Source organism: Chionomys nivalis, chromosome 14, assembly GCF_950005125.1.
Source record: "Chionomys nivalis chromosome 14, mChiNiv1.1, whole genome shotgun sequence".
Classification (NCBI taxonomy): domain Eukaryota; kingdom Metazoa; phylum Chordata; class Mammalia; order Rodentia; family Cricetidae; genus Chionomys; species Chionomys nivalis.
Genome location: NC_080099.1, coordinates 33,796,850 through 33,808,920, shown reverse-complemented (window position 1 = coordinate 33,808,920; position 12,071 = coordinate 33,796,850). Strand labels below are relative to the sequence as shown.

At 35.6% G+C, this 12,071-nt stretch overlaps 1 protein-coding gene across 4 annotated transcripts in view; it reads left to right on the top strand.

The window, feature by feature from the left end:
• Dmxl1 (Dmx like 1) overlaps positions 1-12,071 on the top strand; it is a 152,606-nt gene that overhangs the window by 36,733 nt on the left and 103,802 nt on the right. For all 4 annotated transcript variants that reach the window (XM_057788825.1, XM_057788824.1, XM_057788827.1 and 1 more), the window contains exons 10-13: positions 7,183-7,395; positions 8,302-8,555; positions 8,666-9,350; positions 9,440-9,561. In XM_057788825.1, coding sequence (XP_057644808.1) covers positions 7,183-7,395; positions 8,302-8,555; positions 8,666-9,350; positions 9,440-9,561 — 1,274 coding nt within the window. The remainder of the gene's footprint in view (positions 1-7,182; positions 7,396-8,301; positions 8,556-8,665; positions 9,351-9,439; positions 9,562-12,071) is intronic.

Below are 12,071 nucleotides of genomic sequence, written 5' to 3'. Positions count from 1 at the left end.
AAATGTACCACATTTTCCTTATCTATTCTTTGGTTGAGGGGCATTTAGGTTGTTTCTAGGTTCTGGCTATGACAAACAAAGCTTACTATAAACATAGTTGAGCACATGTCCTTGTGGCACAATTGAGCATCCTTTGGCTATATACCCAAAAGAGGTATTACTGGGTCTTGAGGAAGGTTGTTTCCTAATTTTCTGAGGAATCGCCACACTAACATCCAAAGGGGTTTTACCAGCTTGCATTCCCACCAGCAATGCAGAAGTGTTCCCTTTTCCCTGCAACCTCTCCAGCATAAGTTGTCATCAGTGTTTTTGATCTTGATCATTCTTTCAGGTGTAAGATGGAATCTCAGAGTTGTTTTGATTTGTATTTCTTTGATGACTAAGGATCTTGAACATTTCCTTAAGTGCCTTTCAGCCGTTTTAGATTCCTCTATTTAGATCTGTACTCCATTGTTTTTATTGGATTATGTATTCTTTTGGTGTCCAATTTCTTGAGTTCTTTGTATATTTTGGAAATCAGACTAGAATATTCTTAAGCATCAATTAAACATAACCAATTTCCATGGAGCTGGAAATAGCAGTATTGTACTTTTGAAGGAAATTTAGCAATCACATTATCAGTTAATTACTTGAATAGATTTTTTTCCACCAGAATGAGCTCTGCTAAGTCAAAGCATAGAGATACTTTTTGTAGGATTAAAAATTACTTTTGATCATGGCATTTATTTGGTTGATAGTACTCCTAGTTGTAAAAGTATCCGCAAGCCAAGAAAATATCAATGTCAATATATTTATCTTCATTAAAACATTACTTCAGTTTTGGAATGACCACCTTTATCAAATACATTTATTGACTGCTTGTAAATACTATTACCTATAAGGTCAGTGGTATAATTTTGAAGGCCCCTGTTGAGTGAAGAACAGTATTAGATACTCAGTGATATGAATGAAGTCCTTGGTTTGATTGCATTACCTCAAAAAATGAAATAAATTAAAAAATCAACAATATTACAAGAATTAAAGAAAACTTGATTTCTCATATTAATGAAAAAAGCCTAAGAAATTATTGATATAAAAACTCTCAGTTCAAGTATGGCATCTCTTTGACATCCTTTCAGTAAAGACAATTAAAACTTTCTTTAAATTGTAAATCACCAAGAGAAATTGTAGTGGCATTTCAATTGTATTTTAATAAATAAAGACTGCCTGAAGATCTGAGAGTGAAACAGTCCCACTGGTCAGCCTTACAGACCAGGTGATGGTAACATTCACCTTTAATTGCAGTAGCCACAATGACACACCTTTCATCCCAGTATGGAAATCGTGTGGTGCATGCTTTTAATTCCAGTGGTGTGTGCTTTAATTCCAGCACTAGAGCAGAATACAAGATGGAGGGGAGACAGCTCTCAGACACAGTTTCCTTCTGGGATTCCAGGAGTCAGGATTGCCATTTCAGACTGAGGTTGAAGAAAGAGCCAGTGGCTGGCTGCTTTACTTTGGGGATCTTCAGGTTGAACCCCAATTTCTGACCCTGAGTTTTTATTAATCATGCTTCATTTGGTACCCAAAGTTTTGGGGTACAAATTCATGTGAATTCCGACTCCACGCCTACCAGGACCAGCTCAGAAAGTCCGCAGCCTAAGGTCTCCCATCCCTGCCTGCCTGACTTGATTTCACCTACTAAGTGGTTTTACCCAATTTTCACTCACTTCCCTCTACCCCCTCTGCTTTCCCTGCCACATGGCAACTTGCTTAGCTTCTGGTTTGTGTTCCCAGATAAAAATTTACTCAAATCTCCTAATAAATTTCAATAAATTTGAAAGTTATGATGGCAGACTATATCACCATCCAGGAATTTAATAACTTTTTGCTTATATTGTAGATGATATTCTGCAAGACTTATATGGTTTTTCTTATGCATCTATTTTTCTAATAGTGGGACTTAGCTTCATTTTTCGTATTATATCTTTATAAAAATGGTTTGATAACAGAGCTATGACTGAGGCACTTTAAGAAATGATAGTCTTTATGCACTAATAATGAACAGCTAGCTGACAGGATTTATACCATTGAAAATCAAGTTACCTGAAAAAATTAATATCATTGAAAAGGATAACATGAATTTGACAGAAAAAAAATTCAATCCATGTCAAAGGATGCTGAAAATTTATCTGAAAGAATTCATACTGTTGAATTTGACAATCAAAATCAGTTAAAAAGTTATATAGCTTAGCAGATAGAATATCTCTCTAGGAAAGCACTCTACTCTGCAAGCCATCCAAATAATAACCAAGGATGAGAAGTTATCATTAATGGAAAAATTTCATACCTTGGAATCATGCGTGCAGATTGAGAACCAGAGGTTATTTGAGTCGGTGAAATCATTAGAAAAATTCACAGGTCAAGAGATTCAGTCTTTCCAAAAGACAGTGGTAAAAATATTTGAAATGAGTGAAGAAATTATCGGAACTGATGAGAATGGGCTGGAGGTACAAGGATAGGATTTAGCCTCACCAGTATGTGTCAGAATCAGAGCTGACTTACCAAGGATTCTAGCTACCTACCCTGTAATCTCCTCTGACAAACCATCCATTACTAAATACCCAAAAGGATTCAAAGAATATAAATGGCAACCTACGGTATGGATGATCTAAAGGAAATTAAGCAAGCAGTGGTATTTTGAGGCTTACATTCACTATTTGTTTTATTTATTTATTTATTTATTTATTTATTTATTTATTTATTTATTATACAATGTTCTGTCTGTGTGTATGCCTGCAGGCCATAAGAGGGCACCAGACCTCATTACAGATGGTTGTGAGCCACCATGCAGTTGCTGGGAATTGAACTCGGGACCTTTGGAAGAACAGCCAATGTTCTTAACCACTGAGCCATCTCTCCAGCCCTACATTCACTATTTGTTAGGGAGATGGTGAAACTTATTGCTTCAAGCAATAAGGCTACATGACTGGCTTCAATCAGTTTCAGTGGTCCTGGAAGACAGGTCACAACTACTTTAGAAATGCTATTGGAGAAAAGAAGCAAAAATTTTAAAACACCAGGGAAAAATAAAAGGATTTGAGGCTTCAAGATCAAATTCTTGGCGAGGATACTTATGCTGATTCACAGAAATATGATCTTTATGATGACCACATCTTGTCCCTATGCAACACAGCAGCTTTAAAGGCTTGGGACAGGATTCAAGAATCAGGAAAAAGAGTTGAACCATATTACTAGGGTTAAACAAGGCCAAAGAGAACCTTTTAGTGATTTTTTACAAGCATTTAACTAAGGCTGTACAGACCCAGAAGGAGTAACAGACCCAGAAACTAGACAAGTACTCATTGAATCTCTGAATTTTGAAAATGCAAACTTAGAATGCAAAAGGATACTTGGATCTTTAAAGGTTAGATCAGCATCAATGGATGAATGGATCCTGCACACAATGAATGTTGAGACATTTGATGATTATGAGGCTTGGGTCAGAGAAGCAACTTCTAGAGGTATGAGGTGATATTAAAATACCAAATATTTTAATTGTGGTAGAATAGGACATCTGAGTAGGGATTGGAGACAAGGCATTCCTAGGAATGATGTCTCTTCTGGGAAATACAAAAATAGATGGTCTCAACCTTCTGGATTATGTAGATGTGGCAAAGGTTGACATTGGACCAATGAATGTTGATTGACAAAAGACAAGGTAGCCTGGTACAATTGGGAAACTCCTTACAGGGGGCTTCTGGAGGCCCCTGGGTAAAATGTGGTCTAGTCATTCCCAGTCACTGTGGAGGACATGTCTCACCAGGAAAATCAAAAAATTCAGTGCCTGCTGTAAAAAACCATATTGTTCTGGATAGTGGATTAAATGTGGAGGGTGAATCAAAAATTCCAATAAGAAATAGGAGACATGTATTTTGGCAGACTTCTATAAATGATCAATGACCAAAATTAATAGCATTGTAATTGAGGGATTACTGAACATGGGTGCAGATGTGACTATTATTACTCCAGAATCTTGGCATCCAAATTGGCCTTTTCAAGAGGCAGGTGTTCAATTCCTGGGAATTGGAACCCTGTCTCAAGTGAAACAAAGCACGAGATGGGTTGAATGCATAGGGTCAGAATGACAGAGAGGAAGGCTGAGGCCATATGTGGCTAATAACACAGTGAATTTAGGGGGTCATGACCTGCTGCAGCAATGGAATACCAAGGTTAACATGCCTGCAGTCACAGAAATGCATGTTTCTGGGAAGGATGTTATAAGGTAATGAAAAAGGTCACCAGCCATGCAAGCTGTACAAGAACACAAAACAACTAGCAAACCTTTAGAGGTACCAAAGGCCCTGCCTTTGAAATGGTTAACTGAGGAACCAATATGATTTAACCAATCGTCTAACAGAAGAGAAACTGCAGGCTTTAGAACAGCTGGTACAGGAGCAACTTGATGCTCACCATATTGAAGAATCAACCTGCCCTTGGAATTCTCCTGTATTTGTTGTTCAAAAGAAATCTGGTAAATGGAGAATAGTGACAGATCTAAGAGCTGTCAACAAGGTAATTCAACCTATTGGTCCTCTACAGTCTGGAATTCTTTTGCCTTCCCTATTACCTAAAGGATGTCCTCTTACAATTATTGATTTAAAAGATTGTTGGTTTTTTTTTTCACTATATCTTTACAAGGAAAGGATAGAGAAAAATTTGTCTTCATAGTGCCTAATTTTAATATTCCTCAGTCTGCTAGGAGAGATCAATGAACTGACCTCCCATAGGGAATGCTTAATAGCCCCACCCTTTGCCAATACTTTGTAATTCAGGCATTGTAATAATATGTAAACAGTTTCCTAAATCTATAATTTACCATTACATGGATAACATTTTGCTATCTGATTCAAATCTAGATACTTTAGAAAGAATGTTTGAAAAAGTAAAATTTTTTGAGTAAATGTGGATTACAAATTGTTGGTGAAAAAATACAAAGAGGAGATTCTGTCAATTATCTAGGTTATAATAGGTTTATAGAAAATTAGAACACAGAAGGCACAAATTAGGAAAGAATGGTTGTAAACTCTTAATGACTTTCAACAATTATCTGGAGACATTTCCAGTCTCAGATCCTCTGGTGGCATAACACCTGACCTAATAATTCATTTAAACAAAACCTTAAATGGTGAGTTGACAGCTGAAGCTGAGAAAGAATTAACTGTGGTTGAAGAGATATCACAGGAGGCACATGTAGATTGGGAGGATCCAAATCTTAATTGTATTCTAGTCATGTTGCCTTCCAGAATTTCCCCAAAAGGAATTTTAATGCAGAGGGCAGATATTAAATTAGAATGGATCTTTTACTACATGAAGCAAGTAAAAAATTACAAACTTATGTGGAAAAGGTCTCTGAATTAATTATAAAAAAAATTGAGACTTCGTCAACTAGTAGGAATAGACCCAGCAGAGTTTATAGTGCCTTTTAATACTGATAAATTATGGGAAGACTGAACCCTGGCAAAGAGTTTGTGCTAATTTTTTAGGAGAGATTAATAGCAATTTTCCCAGAAGCAATAAAATTTACTTTATAAAGAAAACTACTTGTATTCTTCTCTGCATTGAGCCTGACACACCAACAACTGGAGCCCATACATTCTATACTTTTTTTTCTTGTTTTTTTTTTTTTTTTTTTTTTTTTTCCTCCAAGAAAGGGTTTCTGTGAGTAGCTTTGGTGCCTATCCTTGAACTCACTCTATATTCCAGGCTGGCCTTGAATTCACAGAGATCCTCCTGTCTCTGCCTCCTGAGTGCTGGGATTAAAGGCATGCACCATCGCCGCCCAGTTTCCTCTTTGGTTTTTGAGACTGGGTTTCTCTCTTCAGCAGCTCTGGCTATCCTGAAGCAATCTCTGTAGGCCAGCCTGGGCTCAAACTCACAGAGGCCTGCCTCTGACTCCTAAATGCTAAGATTAAAGGCGTGTGCCACCACTACATTGCTTAGATTGAGTTTCCTACTGACTTTTACCTATAGCCATAGGAGAGGAGTTTGTAACATGTTCTCTCATATTTCTAGTTCTTATATCTTCATGAAAGTTTGTTATAAAAAAATAACATGTTCTTTGAGAATGGTGTTGATGCCAAAGTGCTTGAACTTTCTTTATATTTTGGTAAAAGTCAGCAATATTATCTCTTATGACAACAGCAATGCTTATTGTCAATTGACAATATAATACAAAAGGTTTTGTATTCTCGTCTGGATTGGTGTAAACCAAAAATGAAAAACCTTTTTCATAACTTCTTGGAGAAGTACCCTTTCAGTCCCTGACTCTACCCAGGAATAATGAGATTGGTAATTAATTCAGCTGTTCAGGGCATTTGGTAGCTTACTCTATACCATTGTCAAACCTGGAGATAATTTTAGGAATTGGAGGGAAAGCGACACTGAACACAGCTGTCATCCTTCTCTCTTGAAGTCTGTAATCAGATAAATATAAGTAAATATATAATTAAAATGATTATGTTAATGGATGTATAGGTATAACCAGGAGCTCTTGCATTGGAGGTATTAGAACTTGCCTCTGGTGATAGAATGAAGGGAATGATTTTTTCATGTATCATTTATCAAATAGTATTGTTTTCACTTCTATATTAACTACAGATAAATTGAACAGAGTGTTCTATTGATTTTTAAAGATCTTTTATCATGAAAAAAGTCCTCCCCGTCCCCCGGTCCCTTAGTAGTTCCTAACAACTGGTTATTTGAATTTAGCACACATATCAAAAAGTTAAAAGTTAACATCCACGTATTAGAGAAAACGTGTAGTATTTGCCCTTTGTGGTGTGGATTATATCACTCAGAATGATTTTCCAGCTTTACACATTTACCTGCAAATTTATCTTTTTATTAAACAGTTGAATAATATTCTTTTACCTGCAAATTTATCTTTTTATTAAACAGTTGAATAATATTCTTTTGTGTAAATGTACCACATTTTTCATTATCCCTTTATCAGTTGATGGCCATCTAGGCTGTTTCCAATTTCTGACTATAAAAAAATAACTCTTAAGTTAAATTTAAAAGCAGTTAAGTCTTTCTCAAATAAATGGTAAGTATAATGTCAGTAATGAAAATAGAACGTGTAAATGTTATTCTGTTACAGTCGTTCAAAATTTAAATTTTGTGATTTGTTTTTCTTTATAGACATTCCACTTCTTCCATCTATTACATCTTTAAGTTTAAGTGAAAATGAAGAGAAGTGTGGACCTTTTGTGGTACACTGGTTAAACAATAAAGAGCTGCATTTTACATTGTCCATGGAAGTCTTCTTACAGCAACTTAGAAAAAGTTTTGAACAGCCTTCATCTGAGGCCAGTGTAGAAGATTCTATTCAGGCAGATATAAAATCTGATGAAGGTAAAGATTTAAGAAGGTTGAAATTTTAAATTTTCAGCCATAAATATTTTTCATATAAGGATAAAATTACATATTGTAAGATAATCTCCAAGATTGTTCTGACTTAGTGTAAATGTAGATTAGTTCATTTAATAACTTTGTGTGGATGCTCTTGCTCATGTCACTTTTTTTCAGAGCTTTCTGTTTTTTGGATTTATCAGCCAGTAAGTCTTTGTTGCTTTGTGAACTATTTGTAGAAGCATGACATCAAATACATAGTCTCATATGCTACACAACCTTAATCTGCAGTTCATATATAGTTGATCTATATATACATGAGCATTGAGAAACACTGTATGTAGGAAGACGGCAGCTATGCTTAACACTGTACCAGTAACACCACACTGCATTGTATATAGGATCTTAGACCCCTCTTTGTTCATCCTACCGTTGAAAGTAGAGAAACAAGAAAAGGCAGGGTAAAGATAGACTGTTTCTCTGCCTTGGCCTAGCATTGACACATACCACTTCCACTCTGATTGCATTGACAAGAAACAATCACAGAGCCCTATGTGGTCTCATTTTCAAACTTATTTATAATTCATAAGTCTTTGCTTATTTTTCATTTCAATCTGATAAAAGGTTTTAATTGCCTCTTTAAAATAATTCTCCATATTCCTAATCCAGGAGTTGAGGAGAGGGCCTAGAGCTTGGATTTTGAAAGAAGAAATCCATGTTTGTATATGTTAACAGCCCTGGTAGCTGCCTGATAACTAGGTTTACTTTGTTGCCTTATTTCTTGTTAATACAGAAAATACGGCTTCTTGTTTTAGATTTATTTAGAAAATTCTGTCTTTATTGTATTTACTTGGTAAAAAATTCTGTCTTTATTGTATTTACTTGGTTCATGAACTCTTTTGCTTATAGAAATGGATGATGATGTTGATGATTTAAAAATAAATCATGAGAAAAAGGAATTGGGTGAAGATAAAATGTTACCAAACTCAAGTATTACACCATTATCGTCAGCTGCCATCGATCATGAGATTGAAGTACTTCTGTCTGAGTGGAGTAAAAATGCAGACATGCTTTTCAGTATTCATCCCATGGATGGTTCTTTACTAGTTTGGCATGTAGATTGGCTGGATGAGTACCAGCCTGGTATGTTTCGTCAAGTACAGGTATTGTTTGTTAATCATCTATAATGAGTTACTTCTTTTTTTGTGTGAAAACTTTTTGTGATATGTTTTTATGTAATTATATTTTCTAATGTTTACTTTCTTAATTCTAGGTGTCCTTTGTTTCCAGAATACCTGTAGCTTTCCCCACAGGTGATGCAAACTCTCTCTGTAAGAGCATAGTTATGTATGCCTGTACAAAGAATGTTGACCTGGCTATTCAACAAGGAAAACAGAAACCTTCTGGCCTCACTCGTTCCACATCAATGCTTATCTCATCTGGTCACAGTAAATCATCGAACAGTTTAAAATTAAGTATTTTTACTCCTAATGTTATGATGATTTCAAAGCATGCTGATGGATCTTTGAATCAGTGGCTGGTTAGTTTTGCTGAGGAATCTGCTTTTTCTACAGTTCTTAGTATTTCTCACAAATCCAGATATTGTGGTCACCGTTTTCATCTTAATGATTTAGCTTGCCACTCAGTATTACCATTACTACTGACAACTTCACATCATAATGCATTAAGGACACCAAATGTGGGTAACCAAAAGCATGCTCATGACACTGTAAATACTGAAGACTGTTCCTTGACTCAGCAAAATAAAAACAATGTTGATATGGCATTTCAAGATCCCAATGCAATATATAGTGAGCTTATTCTTTGGAGGGTTGATCCAGTTGGGCCATTATCCTTTTCTGGAGGAGTATCTGAGCTGGCCCGGATTAATTCTCTTCATGTTTCTGCCTTTTCCAATGTGGCATGGCTCCCTACTCTTATACCCAGTTATTGTCTAGGTAAGCATACTATGATTTTATTTAGTAATTTTATTTTCAGGCACTCTTGCTCAAAAGTTAAATTTTAAATGTTTATAAATACTTTCTAGGTGCATACTGCAACTCTCCTAGTGCATGCTTTGTAGCTAGTGATGGACAGTATCTGAGGTTATATGAAGCAGTTATTGATGCCAAGAAACTTTTATATGAGCTTTCCAACCCTGAAATTTCTGTAAGTACTAGTTTTATGATGTTTTTAGATACTTAATCTATACTTTCTTGGCCTGTGCTAGAACTGTGACCTATAATTCATGACAGATAAGTGGTTTTTTTTACTATATTTTTTCTCATTCACTTACGTAGTGTTTTTAAGTTAAGGCCTTTCATCATTTTAGGTTGGGTATTTAGCTCTGGATTGAGTACAATGTTAACATGCTGTGGTCCATTAGTTCAAGTCCTAGCCCCTCCCTCTGACCAAAAAGAAAGAAAGGAAAGTCTAGCTGTGTGTTTCTTTGCTCAGAAATAAATGGGGACTACCTTTTGTAGTAGAAGTTGTTGGTTTCTGTTTAGTTAATGTGGAATTTCAGTGTTAAACATGAAAGGAAAATGGCCACAGCTTGGTTACAGCTCAGGCAAGTTTTTGGATGCCATTTACTGTGGAAGAGACCCTACTTCAGATTCCTATGTGTTCCAATTGTAAGCATTTGACAACATATCATGTTTATTTGGTGTTTTTAATACCTCCTGAGGTAGCCTTCAGGCTGTGCCTAAGCTTCCTGCTTAGGAGATTCTGGCCTAAAGGAACTAACAGTTACTAACTATTTTAATGTTGTAAAGTAGTAGAGCCCTTGGTTTATTCTAGTCTGCTTGATGCTAAGTTCTTTCTACAGTATAATTTTACAAAACACAGTTGTTTTGCAAAGTATATGTATGCATACATACACATATTATTTAATAGAGAAAGATATTTATTGAGGGCCTTTTGTTTATTAGATATTGTTTTAACTGCTGAGAATTTAGCTGTGAAAAATCAAACTGATACCACAAAGTTCATTGTAGTGAAGCAAGATATAGCTGGCTGAAGGGAACTAAATAAAAATGCATTCATTAACGAGTTCTGTGGAGAGAAACAATGTTGCAAAGGAAGTAGGGAGTGTCCCTTAAGTTACTGTGTATGGAAAAACTTTATAAAGATTTGAAGGAGTAGAGTGATCTAGACATCTGTCTACAGGAAGAGTGATCCAAAAGGAAAGTTGACCTGTTCATGGACCCTGCAGCCAAAACATGTTGGTTATATAATAGCACACTAAGAAGATCATTGTGAATTAAAGTAATATAGAGTAGTCAGAAATTAAAACAGAAAGGTAACCTCAGATCCTCTGAGGGCCTTATACTTTATATCTCAGTAACTTGGACTTCTGCCTAATGACATAAAAACTATATTGAGTCTTTCTCTGTCCCACCATCTAGCTCCCGAGTAACCACACAGAGACTTCATTTAATTATGAATAGTTTGGGCTTGTTTCTAACTAGCTCTTATAACTTAAATTAACCCATATCTTTTAAATCCTTTAATCTTTTTTTGCTTGTTTGTTTTTAACATGACTGGGTTCCCTTTAATTTGTAATGCCCATGTTGCTTCCCCTGTGTCTCACTGGCATCTTCATCTTTTCCCAGCATTCTCTCTGCCCCCAAATTCCTGCCTAGGTTTTGGCTATTTAGCTTTTTGTTAAGGCAATCACAGTGACATATCTTCACAGTGTAAAGGAATATTTCACAGCAAGAAACGATTGCAAGTTATGCCCATGTGAAAATTATTTTATGTAGGTTTTTTAAATAGGTCACTATGACAACTGTGATGCCACTTTGTGTGAAAAAAAGTAGAATGACTCCAAAGCTACAGAGAAACCCTGTCTCAAAAAAAGAAAAGAAAATAAAAAAGTAGAGTAAGAGAGACCAACTTAAAAAGTTGTAACCCTAGTCTAGGAGAATGATATGGAGCCAAGAATGGTTATGAGGGTTAATGTTAGAAATGCTTAAAAGTAGCTTAATTTTAAATGTATTTTGAAGGTATGTAGTTAGGATTGGACAGGATTTTAGATGTAAAGTAGCATTGCTATGGTTGAAATAAGGAAGAATGTACAGCTAGAAGATTTGGAAGAATTGGGGGATTTAAGATTCCTCTTTTGACATACTTGTTTTGAGATGCCTGTTTGCCATCCAAGCAATCGAATAAAGTTGCCTTTTGGGTTTTAGAAGAATGTATGGACTGAACATATAAAATAAGCAGCTGAGGCCAGGTGTGGTGGTACATGCCTTTTTTTGGGAGGGAGAGAAAGGTGGACCTCTGAATTCCTAGCCAATCTGGTCTATATAGTAAGTTCCTGAACAGCCGGGACTATGTAGAGAGACCCCCCCATTTCAAAACAGAACAAAAACATAACAATAATAATGAGTACTGACATTTAAAGTTGCAGAGGTAGATGTAATTGTAGAAGGAGGGAATATAGTTAGAAAAAGTAAATGATAGAAGTATTAAATAGTTCATTGTATTATTAAAATATGTTTCATATGGTATTTTATAGAAACTCAATGAAGTATTCATAGGATCACTAGGATCAAATGCTATTGAAAGGTTAAATATGTGAAAAATAAGATGAACACTGAATTTCACAGTATGTAAGGATGTAAGTGGCATATTTGGACTAAGGATATGACTCAGTGGGAAGAGTGTTTACTGCA